This window comes from Notamacropus eugenii, chromosome 6 (assembly GCF_028372415.1).
Source record: "Notamacropus eugenii isolate mMacEug1 chromosome 6, mMacEug1.pri_v2, whole genome shotgun sequence".
Classification (NCBI taxonomy): domain Eukaryota; kingdom Metazoa; phylum Chordata; class Mammalia; order Diprotodontia; family Macropodidae; genus Notamacropus; species Notamacropus eugenii.
In genome coordinates this window covers 369,600,539-369,618,443 of record NC_092877.1, presented here as the reverse complement: position 1 = coordinate 369,618,443, position 17,905 = coordinate 369,600,539, and the positions used below count along the sequence as shown (strand labels likewise).

General features: G+C 40.9%; 1 protein-coding gene across 5 annotated transcripts in view; it reads right to left on the bottom strand.

Annotated features, from left to right (window-relative positions):
• The window catches only part of PLCH1 (phospholipase C eta 1), a 246,264-nt gene that overhangs the window by 65,239 nt on the left and 163,120 nt on the right, over positions 1 to 17,905 (bottom strand). For all 5 annotated transcript variants that reach the window (XM_072618673.1, XM_072618668.1, XM_072618670.1 and 2 more), the window contains exons 5-6: positions 14,176 to 14,305; positions 10,593 to 10,763 (exon numbers count right to left, since the gene is read on the bottom strand). In XM_072618673.1, the coding sequence (XP_072474774.1) occupies positions 10,593 to 10,763; positions 14,176 to 14,305 (301 nt within the window). The remainder of the gene's footprint in view (positions 1 to 10,592; positions 10,764 to 14,175; positions 14,306 to 17,905) is intronic.

The window sequence follows — 17,905 nt, the reverse complement described above, 5'->3', positions numbered from 1 at the left end:
CAAAAATCACCTGGCTAAGGCACAGCTCAGACCAGTCTCAAAAATGCCTCAGAGGCTCCCCAGTGCCTCCAGGTTAAACACACACACACACACACACACACTCTCTCTCTCTCTCTCTCTCTCTCTCTCTCTCTCTCTCTCTCTCTCTCTCTCTCTCTCTCTCTCTCCTTAGCCAGGTGTTTAAGGTCTTCTGTTCTTTGGAACCAACCTATCTTTATAAAGACTATTTGTGCCCAGTCTGTGGCAGAGCCTTCCATGCTTGTGTTGGTCTGATGAGCCACAGTTGGACACACCATATGTTGACTCCAACATAGTGATATCATCTTGGATCTCTTTGTTCACAGAGGACAACAACCCACCTTGATTACACAGTTTCACATTATGTGACTTTGTGAGAACTCTGCATTCCCATCAGACTCTCAGTATTCCCTCTCCCACCTCCATTCTTTTGCACATGCTGTGCCCCATGCCAAGAATGCACTGTTTTCTCAGCTCCACTTTTCAAAATCATTCTCTTCCTTCAAGACTACATGCTCAGGTTCTACCTTGCCCATGAGATCTTCTCTGTTCCCCCAACTTCTTTCTTCTTTCCCTTCCTTCAATGACCCTGAATTTGTGAAACTATACACGCTGCATCTATCCCCATGACCAGGAGGCACAGATAGAGTATTGGACAGGGAATCAGAAAAACCTGAGTTCAAATCCAGCCTCAAACACTTACTAGATGTGTAACCCTGGTCAAGTCACTTACCCTCCACCTGCCTCAGTTTCCTCAAAAGTAAAATGGTGATAAGAGCACTTATCTCCCAGGGTTGTTGTGAGGATTAAATGAGATTAGTATATTCCTCAAGCACTTTGCAAACGTTAAAACATTAGATAAATTCTAGTATCATCATCATGATTACTAAATGGAAGTAGGGATTATGTGTTTTTATCTTTGTATCTTCGGTATCCAGCAAAATTCATGCCACAGAGTAGGTACTTGAAAATTGTTTGTTAAACTGAGTCAGGTAGCCTGTCTTTCTAAACAACCTATCGATTATAACCCATGGTGCTTTCCAAAAAACTGCAGTGATCCAGCCTACATACTTATCTCATGAGATAAGTGTTCGCAAAGTGTAGACATGAGTGAAATCACATCCTAATCCTGTGCCAAGATGTCAGAAGGTGTTATTTGTTCCATGATAGGGCATCTAGCTGGAAGACCAAATGGACCACTGAAAGCCAAGCTCAAGTTGATTGTTCAGAAATAAGGGAGGAAAAGGGGGGAAGCACTCTCCGCACAATGTGTGTTCCCGTATGTATGTGTATGCATATGTGTGTATACGTGCACACACATATGTATGCTCAGTGCTTAGCATGATGATTGGCACACCATAAGCATTTAAATGCTTGTTGACTGACTTGATTTGGAGGCACACTATAGACCTACACACTCAATTCATAACCTATTCCAGGCCAACAACACTAGTGACAAAGTTATTCATTATACTCAGAGGGTATTGTCCACATTTCTGGAAGTCACTGTGTAAATATGGCAGCCTTCCAGCTGCCAATACATATATGCCTGGCATTTTAAATTAATAAAAGGAAAAGGGCCAAAGGCCTAGAGGAAAGTCCCTATGGAGAATTAATGGAAGTAACGTGGAGGAGGAGGAGGATGGAGGACGAGAAGGCTCAGGTGGGCTGCCATCAGTACCCGCAGGTCCATGACACCACAGATCCCCTGAAGTATGAAAAGTGAACAAAATGCAAGGTGTCCCCAAAGTCTAGGGGCTGTTTCAAGCTTTACTACCTTTAAAGAGCAATTAAATTGCTTCCCAGGTTAAAACTGCACCCGAACTTGGGGGACACCTATACTGTATTTAGAAATGCAATCTAGATCATCAGCACTCTGGAATCACAGCCTCTGCAGGAATCAGAAATCTTAGGTCTTACAGTGTACCTTGTCATTACACCGTTGTCTGTGTTGTATACATTGTTCTGCTGATTCTGGTCACTGCCCTCTGCCTGTTTGTTCCAGGATTTTGTTTTTCTCTTTTTTATTGATGGGGGAATGAGAGAGTAGATGGGGGGCGGGGGTAAAGACAAGCATTTATTAAATACTTTCTATGTCCTTGGTACTTTACAAATGTCTCATCTGATCCTCACAACAACTCTGGAGGGTTGATGCAATTGTGACCCTCACTCTGTAGTTCAGGAAACTGAGACCTTGAGATTTTCAGTGATTTGCCACCTAACTGATGAGTGTCTGAGGCTGGAATTGAACTCAAGTCTTCCATATTCCAGGCCCAGTGCTCTATGCACTGCACTACCTAGATAGGAAGAAGATAAAAAAAAATGTTTGCCAGTCAAAGCATAATTTTTAAAAGGTGATAAAACCAAAGACTTTCTCCCCTAAAGAAGCCTGAAATAAATGCAATTCGAATCAATGATAGGGTGTCTTTTTTATTTATTGTTCTATTTAGGACTGGTAATGTCACTGAGCCAAGCACCTAAATGAGTTTCTTGGGCTGTGGCATTAATATAAAACAGTGATCTCTAACTTCTGGGTGACTCCAACATCTGACGTTGCTGTGGTTTTGTGTCCTGCTCCCCTAGACCTTCCTGAGCACGGTAGTTGGCATTTCAAAGGTTAATTCAGAGTCATTTTGTTCTCCTAATTCATAGCTTCCCTTGAAAGTCTGCAGTAAAAAGTACATTGAATTTTTTATGAAACAACCTCTAGACAAGATGGCTAAGCATACTTCCACCTGACGGGATGTTCTGGAGACTAAGCATCAAATTGAAACAGAGACTAAGAAACAATGGTATCCCAAAGGCATCACTCTTCTCACTACCCCACTATGTCTTTTAATTATGAACAATCCAGTTAGTCAATAAGTATTTGTTAAGTTCCTGCTGTGTGCCAGGCACTGTGCTAACCACCATTCCATCAATGTGGATGGTGATGTCGAATGCTATCTCCAACATCTTCTGAGCCCCAATCGTGGCTGCAAGCTCTCAGCTCCCAGACTTCACTTAACATTTTTAACACCATCTCAATAATGCATAATATTGCCAACAGATAAAGAGAGAAGTGAGAAATAATTCTCTTCCTAAGGAGTATGGACACTTTATTAACACACTGAGGCAGCTCATCGTGACTGGACAAGCAGAGCAGTGTTATTCATCCAATTTTCAAATGAATAAGAACCCAAAAGAAATAATCCCTTTCCTGGACAAGTAGGTCCAACCCTCTCCCCACCCCTTTCCCGGGGAATTTTTATCAAATTTGGCTGAACTCTGAACCCCAAATCACATCCCAGTCAGGTAGAAGAGGCTTTCTTCAGCCAGGTGACCTTGGACAAGCTCACTTAGCACTCACACGAGGAGCAACAACTCACATTACATTGCACATCGTTTTACAAAGTGCTCTCCTCAGAACAGCCCTGGTGGGAGAAAGTTGGGTCAAGGATTATTGTCCCCATTTTACAAGTGAGAAAAATGAGGCTGGAAGATGTGAGGTGACTTGTGAATAAATAAGCATCAAACCCAGGTCTCCTGACTCCACATCCACCCTCCTCCACACCTGGCTGTCTCTCAGGGACTGTATTCATCTTGTCATTTAAATTTTTCAAAATGTTTTACATTCATTATCTCATTTGGCCTGTATAATAATCCTCAAGTAGGTACAAGGGGTATTCTTCTCTATTTTACAGATGAGGAAACTGAGGCTCAAGCTGTTTGGTACTTATTCCTTGTCACAGAACCAGTAAATGCTAGAGGTAAGATTCCAACCTGCATCTCTCCTGCCTCCAAGTGTGTCCCCTCTCCTTCCTTTCAATTATACTAAGCCACACAGAAAATGGCCTTTGAAAGGTTGCTTGAGGTCATAGAGAAAAAAGACCAAGAAAATATAAGGAGAAAATGCCTAGAGCTCAGGGAAAGGCATTCAAAGCAACGTCCTGATCCGGAGGAAAATGCAGGAAAAGTTCAGTCGACGAAGGACATCAACACCATGTGAAGCTTTGTAAAGAAGGAGTCGGAAACCACTTGGAGAGGGAGAGTAGAGAAAGGACAGGAAAGGATAATGACCCTCTGGAACTCTTCTAGATTTGAGGGCAATAAAGAAGGAACGGGAGAGGGCAAAATCAATTACTGTCATTGGAGCAGAAAAACTGAGAACAGCTTCGACAAAAAGTGTGGAGAGGAAACATGCACTAGATCACGGCAAAGGGAGCAGAGGGGGAGGCATGGCCAGTCAAGGATGGGGCAAAGTAGCGAATGTCCAAGAGAAAGACTCCAAACTGTAGGAAGAAAGCTAGGATGCTACTCTAAGTAATCATCAACATCCACTACGTCAGCAGAAATTGTATAGGACATGGGACTTGGAAGAGACAGGAAGGGCTGGGTGCAAATTCTGCCTCAGATGCTAACCGCATGGCTGGGCAAGTCATGTGACCTCTATGTTACTCAGTTTCCTTATCTATAAAATGAAACAAACCGAGTTCCCTCTAGCTCTGAACCTTCTGTCCTCTAAATAGAGCCCAGTGTTTACCTTCCCTTCCAACATACATTCTCCTGTTCAACACTACCTCAAGCTCCTTGGGTGTATTCAAGACTCCTATTTTGTCTCTCTCCTGGTCCATCATATTCCATAACAACAGAAAGATGAAACGAGCAAGCAGGCATGCTAAGGATTGTCAACAGGGACAAAATGAAAATATATCAGTCTTAAACTCTACAAAAGATTCAAGCAAAAAAAAATCAGAGGAGAGGGCAGCCCCAGTACCATGAAATCAGAAGAGTAGTTGCTGGTGCCTTTGAGAAAGATTTGTTGTCATTAGGCAAATACAGAAGAAAAAATGAAAAGAAAAATGTAAACTTAGTCCCCTGGAGCAACAGACAGAAAGCAAACACCAGCAATCATTTTTCCACAGATATGGAAAGTTACAAAAAGAGGTCTCAAGCGGCCCGATTTCCCATTTAATTGACACCAGCACTTCACAGACATGGAAAACACCAGGAATTCCCCTAGCACTGCTCCACTCAAAGAATGAGAGTCCCAATGAATCAGACACACAGCTGCAAAGGCATAAATTCAATTCTTTGCAAAGCTTCGGTGAAATAAAAACTATGTGCCATGAGCAGATATTTTATTTAACTAATAAAAAAGGGTTTGTCCTTAACCTCCCTGACAGATGAAAATATCATCTCTCCTTGAAAATACAAACAGGAAAAACTTGCCAACATTGGCCAGAACAGACTGGCATCCGTGTCAATCTCCTAAGTCATTGCCACACAGGTGCCTTGGGCAGGACTTTTTCCTCCGTCAGTCTCATTCTTTAGACACAGACATTTTTATGAAATGTTTTCTTAGGAACAATGTTAAATAAGCAATACTAGCAACTAAACTTTGCTTAATGACTGTTTCAAATACACACACATGTAAATCAGTGCTACGATGCCTAAGTGAAATCCATAGCAATTCAGCAGAGTAACCATCCACACAGGAAAATTAGAATGGATGAAAAATGCATGCTTTCATATGCATATGCCCAGGATACAGTACATCAGGACACACACAATTTTTCCAGAGAATTGTCCCCATGCCAGGCAAAGGGGCTTGAGAAGTGAGCTGTTTTCCAAAGTGTTTTTACCTACCATAAGAGCTACTAACAAAAGTGTCTTACTTCCAGGAAGAACAGAGGACAAGTAGCCCAGAAGGCAAGGTCACTTATTAGTGATCTGCAGAGGGTATACTTGTTTTTCTGTTACAGCCAAGAAACTGCTAAAAAATAAGGTTGAGGTGACATAAGCATCCACTCTCTATATTCTCTGAGAGAGGAAATAAAGGCCCAGGAGGGGGTGGAACTTCAAGGTAAAGACAATGCAGAAAAAAGGTCTGAAGCAATAGAAGGGTATTCTTCTCTATGCCAAGAAGGTAAAAGGTAGAAGAAAGTACTGAAGAGGAAAAAGGAAAGAAGGAGCACCAAATACTTTGTCCTGATTAATAGACTGAAGGCTCTTTCTATAAAGGAGAGTGTTGGCCCAGAATGGATATGCATATGTATGTACACATACACATACATATACATATGTAGACATACATATGTATGTGTGTATGCATGTATATATGAAAAGAGACATGCCCAATAGCAGCCCAGGATAAGAAGGCAAGGGAAGGGGTTATGATCTGTCCCTCTGAAGGCAGTGCCCAGACCCATCTAAATATATACTGCTCCATTCTCATTTGGGTTGGAATCTCATCAACGTGGACATTCCCTTCAGTGGTAGAGGCTCACAACCCATCCCCATCTTCCCATCTCATGTGATGCTTGTCTGTATCCTCTCGTACATCTTTCAACACAGATCTACTTAAAGTACTGGATGCCTTCCTCTTGGGCTTCTGGAATCCCATTTTAGCCCTCAGACTGTGCATCTGTTAAGTCAGTGCTCTCTCTACATTACTATCCCATCTCCTTTGGCACCATGTGTTGCATATAAGTCATCAGCAGTAATAGACTTTATCCTACTTAACACCCACCATGTATCACTCCACTGTCCTTTGAGTCACCTGCAATTTTGATTCTTTAGAGATGATGAGACTTCATAAAGCAGAATCATCAAACATTCCTAGGAAAATATTGCAGTGAAAGTGATGAATTGGAGGAGTGGGTTTTTTTATGAAGAGTGTATTACAAGCTTTATGCCAGCTCCCAGATACAACCCAACCTACGCTCTTCATCTTAATTCAACTCTGGACCCAGACATCACTTGTCCCTCTAAATATATAAATCAGCAAAATGTTCTAGTCATCACTGACACAAACAGGATGTGTTTAATGGCAGAAAGCATCAGCAACTGGAAGAAAAAGGACCATCTCATTTTCAATTTTTATGAAAATTCTTGTTTACCAACATGTTTACCAACACAATTATTTTCAGATTCTAGGCGAGTAAAGTTGAGGCTAATGTATAACACTGAGTCAAATACTGAAAGTAAGTTGCCACAGGCAGTGTCCATGTTTGCTTGACACAAGTCTACTGAGTTACTGTGGCCCAGACATTTTTCCCTGCTTAAAATGTATTGATTAAATTGAAGCATAATAAAATGAGACAAGAGGCATAATCGTCATTGTCCCCACCAGGCCATCCAGCAGAAATGAAACGTAAGCCTGTGGTTTTAGAAAAATTAAATAGTAAGTAAATAGGGATTCCCTGATGGCAGTGGTGATCTGATGTGCGAAAGCACCAAAGTGGTGATGTGCTAAACCAAAGGAACGGCACCCAAGAAAACCCAGCTTCCCGAGAAAGGGAATCATGCTAGGGTTGCTTTCCTTTGAGTCTCTTATTCTCCTTCAGGGATTTGCCTTATTTGGTACTCTTAGCCTAGAATCAAATGTTTCTCTGGGGAATGTCATCTTAAATTTAAAAGTGAAACAGGGACTTGTCAAAAACTAGAAATTTACCCAACCATATACATGCATAAACACATCTAGTGGCAACCAGACATACATTGCCCCTGTCTGGAGATATTCAGATCTGCTCCATCCAAATTTAAAGACCCATGCCAGACCTCAAGTGGCAAGGTGCTTTGAAAGCAGGTAAACTGTCAAGCTAGTTGGTTTGAGATAAAAAGATGACTCTTCCAAAATGAATTCTTAAGAGGTACTTCTGATACTCGAAAAGATTCAATAAGGATTATACTAGAAAGTAGAACTCTATGCTTTAAAAAACTCTATACCTTAGATGACAGGAAAAGTTTCATTTTTATCCCAGCACCTAATAAAGTGCTTGGAGGGTGGTAAGTGTTTAATAAATACTTATTGATTGATTGATTGCTGTGGGATTAGAAAATTTTGAGCTGAAAGGAACCATAGAGGCCACCATACTGTACAGTTTTCATTTTTCAGATGAGTAACTGAGATCTAGAGACATTAGTAAATAAACTGATTGATGATCCAAGGTCAAAAACATTCTGGATGGGCCAGATTGTAGGTGGTAGAGGCAAGTCACAACCTTAGGTCCTCTGACTCCCAATCTGATGCTGTTTCTGCTGCACTAGCCTAGGAGAACTTTACCTTGTGAGAAACAATGACTAGGGCAGTCAAATTAATTCATCCTTGGGCAGTGGTTTTCAATCTGCTTATCTCCAATAAGAGTTAATGGTCTCTGAAGTTCTGAATGCTATTTTTAGTTCTGCATGTAGACCATAACACACAGAGGCATGAACATAATAATAAGAAAAAAGACAAAGAAAAAGAAAAAAAGCTAATATTCCTTACAGTCATGTTTTCTTTGCTGAGATGAAAGTTGGAAATGGGATACAAGGAACCTGTGCTTAGTAAACACATTTTCTTCTTACTGTTGATAAACATGAGCATGGCAGAATCTATCACGTCCCTCCCCCTGCCCAAATCACTCTCATCATTTGACGTAACTGTTTCTCATGACTAGTCTTCATATCAGGAACAACTCCAAGATTATATTAAAAATGTAATAAAAAATGTTTGATAGTCTCAGGCAGGGGAGGTTTGAAAGGAATCAGCCTTATTGCTGATTTCTGCCGATGTGCTCAAATACCACACGTCCCAACTATCTGGGGATATTTCATTTTAGAACAGGTTTGAGCTGTGCTATAAAGACAACCTGCAGCCTTCTGAGATAAGGAATAGAAAGAAAAAATGAAGAAACTCAGGATAGAGGGATGATTTCTAAATGAAAATGCACCACTTCTCTTGTTCCACATCATTCACATTTGAATCCAAAATGAATTATTGTGATTTTGTCCAAGATTAGCTACAGAAAAGTGGCTTTACACTGTCTGACCAAATTCATAATTCCATAACAAAGTAAAAAATCCAAAAGAAATTAAGAACACTATAGATTTTTTTCTATTACACTAATAAAGTTCCCAAGAAATTCAATAAAATCACACACAGTCTGCATAATATTAAAAACCGTATCAAGGGGATCTAAACCAAGGTCCTTGGACCCCAGAGGGCGGGTGCTTTCTGTACACTGCTACACATTACACACATAGAAACGCCCTCGTTGTCTCTTAAGGCCACTATTCAATTTCCTAATCCTTTCCTTGAAGCTGCTGAAGTCTCTGCTATCCCTAACACCCCACTATGACATGCCTCTCACCCCATATCTGAGAGGTGCAGAGCTTTCAAAGTCCCACCAAAACACTTCAAGCACTTGGAATACACTCCCTCCTCACTGCTGCCTTGTGGGGATCATCGCTCCCTTCAAGGCTCAGCTCAAGCCCCACCTCCTACAGGAGGCCCACCTGACACACACCACCAGCTGCTGCCACCTCTGCCCCACCAATCTACTCTGTATCAATCTAGCCTACAGCTTGCATTTATGCTTCTGGGTTTGAGCTGCTCCTTTCCAAGAGTACGTACAACTTTGGAAAGCCTGGATTGGTTCATTCCCATGGCATAACGCACCACCTGACACATTACTGATTAGTAAATACTTGCTGGGTAAGTGAATGAATGAATGGAAAAGCCCTGCCGAGCTAATGATGATGTGTCCTCCAAGGACCCATTAATAAAGGATGGGGAAAATCTTCACCAGAAGACTGGCCAACCAGAGGTGTTTGTTTTTGTTTTTGATTTTCCTGAAACCATGGGACCACAGATCTGGAGTTGGAAGGGGATTGGGGGCGTTGTAATCCAGGGCTTATTTAATGGACCCACAGTTTAAGAAGTGCTGTAGGGGTAGAGAGTGGAAAAAGTTTAAGATGCCCTGTTCTAATCCATCTCTCATTTTAAAGTTATGGTAAAAGAATTCTTTGGAGGCGAAGTGATTACTCTAGGTCATGGAGGTCTTCAGTCCAAAGGTGGAATTTGAACCGAGCTCTTCACAGTGCATTTTCCATTGCATCAATCAATCAATTTGCAAACATTTATTAAGTGCCTTTTGTTGGCATTGTTCTAGCTAGGTAGCACAGTGGCTAGAATATCTGGCCTGGAATCAGGAAGCCCTAGAGTCAAATTTGGTCTCAAATACTTATTAGCTCTGTGACCCTGGGCAAGTCACTTCACCTTGCTTGCCTCAGTTTCCTCCTCTTTAAAATAAGCTGGAGAAGGAAATAGCAAACCATTCCAGTATCTTTTCCAAGAAAATCCTAAAAGGGGTCGTGGAGACTTGGACATGATTGAAAGTACTTCAACAACTCAGGCCATGTGCTAGGCCATGGAGAGACAAAGACAGAAATATATGAAGATTTTGAGTGGTTATGATTCATGTGAGCAGAGAGAATATGCACACTAAACAAAAAAATCTTAGATGTTTCTAAACATACACATCCATGCACACATGCACACACACATACATGACCACATACACATCACCACACATAACCACCACCATCACTTACACACACATACCCTACTCCACACACATTATCCACCACACACACACACACACACACACACACACACACACACACACACACACACGGAGGTGCATGTATCGGAAGCTAACCTGTACTCTCCTTTCCACCTCCAACTCCAGCCTTTGGTCATCACTAGCAATAGCTTTCCCAGACAGAAAAGAGAACTCGTTGCTCTTGTCCACCCCATAGGCTCTTACCTTTTGCTCCACCTTCAGAAACTGGGCCAGCTCTTCCATGGTTAAGTGGTCCTTCTTGTCACTGTAGTTCAAGAGCAGCAGGTAAAGGTCCCGTCTCAATGACATCATTTTGTAAAACACACAGAACTCTTCAAACGTCAGAGTTCCCTGATTCTCATCAGTGTCAGCTTCCTGAAAGGGGGAAGAGAAACAGATCCAGAAAGAAATATGATTGCCTTGATGGATCAAGGTTGGGACAGAACCAAAACACACCTCACAGAGAGGCTGCTGAGCCTGGGAGCAAAGGCTGGAAAGACCCCTCTATTTCACTAGCTCCTAAAGGAAAGAAACATGATTCACAAACAATTTAAAATGGAAGGGGTGGAAGTGGGGAGCAAGTTGCTGAGTCCTTTATTAGCAGCCTATGATTGAGGGTCTTAATGCTCACCCACGAACAAGGTTGGCATTATCTTTGTTCATTGTGTTTTGTGAAAAACTACATTAACTCATTTGGGGAGGAGATCAGGATCTTCTCTGGGCATCTCATTTTTCAAAGAGAAAAAGTTATAATGAAATCAGCAGTAGTTTTCTATGGCAGACAAAAAATAGCGGAGGCTTAACCCACTATATGGATAAGCCATGGTCCTCTTTAAGACACACCCTTCTGGGAAGAATTTATGACTCAAGAAGAGAGAGAAAACAGTATGAAATACAAAATAGATAATTTTGATTACATTAAATTAAAAAGTCTTTGCACAAACAAAGCCAAAGAAATCAAGATTAGAAGGGAAGCAGAAAGCAGGGGAACAATTTTTATAGCCATTGTCTCTGATAAAGGACTCATTTCTAAAATTTACAGAGAACTGGGTCAAATCTATAAGAATATAAGGCATTCCTCAACTGATAAATGGTCAAAGAATATGAACAAGCAGTTTTCAGATGAAGAAATTAAAGCTATCTACAGTCATATGAAAAAATGCTCTATATCACTACTGAGTAGAGAAATGCAAATTAAAACAACTCTGAGGATCCACCTCACACCTATCAGATTAATTTTCTGCTAACAAAACAGGAAAATCATAAATGTTGGAGATGTGGGAAAACTGAAACAGTAATGCATTGTTGATAGAGTTGTGAACTGATCCAACCATTCTAGAGAGCAATTTGGAACTCTGCACAAAGGGCTATAAAACTGTGCATACTCTTTGATCTAGCAATACCACTACTAGTTCTGTATCCTAAAGAGATCATTAAAAAAAGAGGAAAGGACCCACATGTACAAAAAAATGTGTAGCATCTCTTTTGTGGTGGCAAAGAATTGGAAATTGAGGGGATGTCCATCAATTAGGGAAAAGCTGAACAAGTTGTGGTACACAAATGTAATGGAATACTACTGTTCCATAAGAAATGGTGGACATCAGAAAAACCTGGGAAGACTTGCATGAACTGATGCTGAGTGAAGTGAGCAGAACCAGGAAAAAACTGTCCATAGTAACTGCAACATTGTGCAGCGACTGACTTTGTTAGACTTAGCTGTTCTGAGCAAAGCAATGATCTAAGAGAATTCCAAAAGACTCATGATGGAACATGCTATTCACATTCTGAGAAAGAACTGTGGAGATCGAAGCTATTTTCTCTTTTTGTTGTAGTTTTTTGGTTTTTTTCTTTCTCTTGGTTTTTCCCTTTTATTTGATTCTTCTTTCACAACATGACTAATATGGAAATATGTTTAATATGAACATATGTGTATAACCCATATTGAGGAGAGGGGAATGGAGAGGAGGGGGTGGGAAATTTAGAACTCAAAATCTTATGAAAGTGAATGTTGAAAACTAAAAATTAATTAACTTTTAAAAAGAGAGAGACCCTTCTGCATTCTGGTCTGAGTGGCCTACTGTCCAAGCTATAATGAGTACAAGGCAAACAAGGCTTTGTTCCAGGGTGTGGTCATCTGGAGGGAAGGCAAGCTTCCTCCGACAGAAAACCTCCATCTCCACTTCTAGCCATCCTTTGCTGATGGGGAGCAAGTGCCCAAGTGCCCATCACCAGAGCAGCCCCCTTTTCCAATGCCTACCTTAATCAACTAGGCACCATAGTAAATGAAGCATTTGACTTGGAGCCTACAAGACTCAAATCCCAATACTTACTAGCTGTGTGACCCTGGGGAAGTCTCTTGTTCCTTCTGTCCCTGAGTTTTCTTCATCTATAAAAGTAAGAGTATTGGGCCCAGTGGCCTCTCAGGTCTCTTCCATCTCTAAATCTATGGTTCTCTGGTCTCCCAATCCCTATGAAACACAGACTGGACTCTCAGACAACAAACTATCCTTTCTCTCAGAACAGCTACAGCTTCAGGTGGATGGTCCTATACAACCTTCCTGGCTACCTCCCTAGTCTGAATTTAGACCAGGCAGAATGTCTCATTCTCCTTCCCGCCAGACAGAGATGAATCAGAGCATGAATGAAATGGTTTTTAAGAATGTGGATTCTTTCTGTATGAGGCTAGCTGTTAATGCCAACAATTTATTTTTTTGTCCAATAAAGTAAAAGAATTAGATTAAAAGAAAAAGAATTCGATTCGTGGGTCCCCTTGATAAATGGAAGGTAGAACTTCTGCAAATCCTGAAAACTGAATCTGCTACTCATTTCTCTACTAAGGCTCTTTTCCCCCAAACATGAGCTTGCACATGGAGACTAAAGGCAATCAAGGATACATGAATGCAGCCAGAATACAGAACATCATCTCTCTTATTGATTAAGACTGTACCCAGGCCAAGATGCTCTATTGCTTCCTTGACTGATTAGACATTTGAAAACCTTAAGGTCTGAGTGAAATCTTGTCCAAAAGTGAAATGAATGAACATGGAAAGTAGCAGCCTCTTTGAGTATTTGAAAGGCTGTCATTTGGAAAAGGCTTAGATTTATTCTGCCTGGCCTCAGAGGGCAGAGCCAGCAGCCACGGGTGGATGATACAGAGGCAGATTCAGGATGGAAAGCCTTCTTAGCTATTGGAGCTGATCAGAAGTAGAATGGGTAGCCAAGGCAAAGTGGCAGCTTTCCCCTCATAGTCAAGGTTTGATGGGCATCTCTCAAGTATGCTGGGACTGGGATTCTCAATCAGGTTCAGCTTGGGCTAGATAGCATCTGAGATTCCTCCAGCTCAGATTCTATGGCTCAAGTAGCAACATCTTATTATGATAGAATAGAGATGGCATGGTCATTGTATTAATTTCATTTTTATGGATTGCCAATAAAAAGATAAAAATCATTTTGCAACAGGGTGATTTTGCTGGAGAGCAAAAGGGAAAGGTATTCAGGTTTTTCCAACACAGTAAATCTCTCTGCTATTAATTGTTGTTTGGGGTGGGGGCAGGAGAGAGGGACAATTCCACACCTGAAATGTTATCAGTCAGGGGAACTCCTGGTGTAGCAAATCTCTTGAGGCACAAAGAGGTTAAATGAGTTGTCTAAAGACACACAACCAACATATGTCAGAGACAGGACTTGAACCCAGATCCTTCCTGAGTGCAACTCATGCACCATCATATCCATGAACATACTGACGTAAGCCTTCCACGGCATCCTCCACCAATCACCTTGGTCTTACCTGAAACATTTGCCGAACTTTTCTCCGAGGCAGGTTCACGTTGAGTTTATGCATCAGCTGATGGATTTCTTCGATGTTCAATAAGCCATCTCCATTCTTGTCAGCTTCCTCAAAGGTCTGTTTCACCCATGTGAGCATAAAGGTCAAGGAAATATTCCTCCAAACTTCCCAAAGGGACAGTCTTTGAATTGCCTTTGCTCTGCCTATAGCAATCCAATTCACACTTAGCACACTGCCAATTATACTTATGTTGTTGCTGATGGCATCTGCAGCAGGCAGTCAGCAAAGAGCCACCTAGTTCATTTTCCTGAATGTTCTGGGGTCACAGAACCTAGGCCCCCATCTCCCAGCCTCAAGCACCCTCTCTCTGTGCTCTCACCTCGCTCTGAGCTCCCTCCTTCTCTGGCTTCTTCCTCAGACACAACTACCCACCCAGCAATCTCTCCAACACCTGGGCTTCAGGCATAACTTCTCCCTCTCACATTCCAATTCTCACATGGCAAACCCTGCCTTCCAAGGATCTCATAAATAAATGATAAATTAATTAAATAACAAATGTTGTTGTTCATGTTTCAGTCATCTGATTCTTCATGGTCCCATTTTCTTATCAAAGATACTCAAGTAGTTTGCCATCTCCTTCTCCAGCTCATTTGACAAATGAGAAAATTGAGGCAAACAAGGTTAAAGTGATTTGCCCAAGGTCACACAGTAAGTATCTGAGGTCATATTTTAGCTCCAGGTATGGCACTCTATCCATTGTGCCACCTAGCTGCCCTAAATTAAATACATGATAAATGAATAAAATTCAAATAATATGTTATGATGAATGAATTAAACCAAGGTGATGGAACGACCCTTTTAAATGTATTCAAAAAACATGTTTTATATGTTTGGATTTTAGGAACGTGACTTATAGGTGATTAAGTCATAATTCACTGCGGTATTTGTAGTCAAGTCAATATTTTTAAAGTTAGGATCAAACTCTTGGTCAGGAGCACAGCCCTTCTAGAATAACATTAGGGTTCTAAATCAAGGCCAGGAAAGGACTGAGAAGGCCAAATCTATGATCAGGTTCCCCTCTCCCCCAAGTTACAGATTTTTCTGGACCCCCTTTTGCTATAAGATTGCTGGAGCAGAATCCCAACCGTGCCCTTTACTATCAGTGTGACCTTGGGCAATTCACTTACTCTCTGGGCCCCAGTTTCCTCACCTAGAAAGTAAAAAGAGTTAGACTGAATGATTTTGACCCACCTCTGATACTATAATCTCTACACACAAAAGGATGGTTTAAACACACACATACACATATGCACACGCACACACGCACACTTCTTCCCTCTAGCAATATTATAAGTATTAGAAGAATCACGTGCAAGTCAAGTATTCTGATATTTTAAAACTGTTCTTCATGATTAAAGAAGACATGAGCTTCCAAGGAAGTGCTGAGTAAATTATTCATATTTAATATACCCAGAACATCAAAAAGGTAGAGGATTCTTCTGGTTACATGAAACCAAGAAGGGTTAAGATGTATAAAGAAAAGATTACTTTTCTATCTAGAAACTATGATGCAATGTTAAAAACACAGTGGGAGCGTAGGATGTCAAAGGAGTCTCCAATTCAACACGCTATGGAACGCAATTCAACTAAAATTATCAAGTGCTTACTATGTACAAGGTATGACTCTGGGTGCTAAAGATACAAAAATGAAAAAAAATTAACATAGTACCTGGCCATGGGGAGCTCACAGCCTTGTCAGGAAAAAAAAAAAGTTAAAAAAAAAAAAAAGCTCTAGAAAAAATACGGTAAGGGAGACAAATAATAGCTTGTATTTGTGTAGGGTTTTTTTGTTGTTCTTGTTGGTCAGTTGTTTTCAGTTGTGTCCAACTCTCCGTGACCCCATTTGGGATTTTCTTGGTAAAGATACTGAAGTAGTTTGCCATTTCCTTTTCCAGCTCATTTTACAGATGAGGAAACTGATACAGAGTGATGTGACCTGCCCAGAGTCACACAACTAGTAAGTAACTGAGACCAGATTTGAACTCATGAAGATGAACCTTCTGGACTTCAGGCTCTGCACTCTATCCACTGTACCTCCTACCTGCCCCATTTATGTAGTGCTTTGTAACTATTATCTCATTTTCTCATCATAACAACCCTGAGAAGTCGGTGCTATTATTTTTATCTCCATTTTAGAGATGAGGAAATTGAGGTAGAGGTCGGGTGATTTGCCAGGGTCACACAACTGGTAAGTACATAAGACCAAATTTGAACCTGGGTCTTCCTGACTCCAGGTCCTGTGTTTTAATGTATTCTGGCACCACCTAGTTGTCACTGGGGAGAATAACTCTCATCTGGGCTCATCAATAAAATAAGGTTTCATGGAGCAGGTGGCCCCTGAAGCAGAGCTTTGAGAGGAGAAAGATTTCAATAGTTAGTGAGATATGGGGGGAGTACACTCCAAAAGTGAGGGACAGCCCACATGACTCGCAGAGGCAATAAACAGGCTGAAATCAGGGGATAATTCGCAGTCAAATTAGTTGGAACACAGAGTACTTTTAAGGGAATACAGCAAAATAAGGTTGAGAAAATAGGTAGGAGTCATAATGCAGAGAGCTTTGAATGCCAGTCCAAGGAATTTATTCCAATTGCTCCTTATTTTTTTCTACAGCAAGGGATATAGCATCATTTTTATTGGTCCAATAAATCTATGATTATATGGAGGTACCATATTACATTTTGAGAGATTTTTTTTCGTTACCATGTAAGATTTATTATTTTCTCCTGTGTTCAACATCTATTCACCATTGAAATTCTTAGTTTTAAGTGAAATTCAAAAATAATGAAAGAGGATATATTTTCTTCAGTTAATATAATTATCTGTGTGTCCAGTCAGGGATTTCATCCAGTCATGATGGCATATACTAAATTCTGGAGATCCCTCTGGATCGGAAGGATTCCCTTTTTCACCAGACCATGACTTCAGCTGATTTTCGCTTTCCTCTTTCTTTTTACTTGAACTGACTCCTTTACCTATCCCCTCTCTCCTCTGGAAGCATGGGCATCTACAAAATTCTAGCAAGATTATCTCTCAGTGACTCCCAGGGTTATGGTCTCTTTCTAGCTGGCATTTTTTCAGTTATTTTATGTTGCAGCTCCCAACCTGACAAACTTGTTAATATAAGCACGGCAAGCTTAATATAAGCATGGAAGACAGACACAACAAACACAAGTGGCTTCTAAAAGCTGTTCATAAATGTAATAAATGCAGGTATGTGCGATAAGCAGCCACTTCAAGGATGGTGAGTGAAGGCATCAGGAAATGCCCTGCTATCTTGGAATGCCATCTTCCCTAGCCATTGAAAGTGGGGGAACATTTCCCTGGAATAAAACTGCAAAGCTGCAGGAGGACGAAAAAGCAAAACCAAAAACAAGAGAACTTGTAACACATGGACCAGATCCTGGAAGGAATGCAAATGGTTCACCCCCAGAAAGAGGTCATTTGAATGGCTGCTGGAGGAGGCAGTTAGCTTCTCAGGAGGCTGGGAAGCATTTGGTGCTACATTTAAAAGTAATCAGCTAGTACATATTAAGTACCCTCAATGTGTTGTTCTGTAGGTAGATACAAAAATAAATAGATATGTCGTCTTCCCTGGTATTATATAATGTCCTTCAGGGCAAGGACTGTTTCATTTCTCCTCTTGTATATTTCTGTATACATGGCATTATG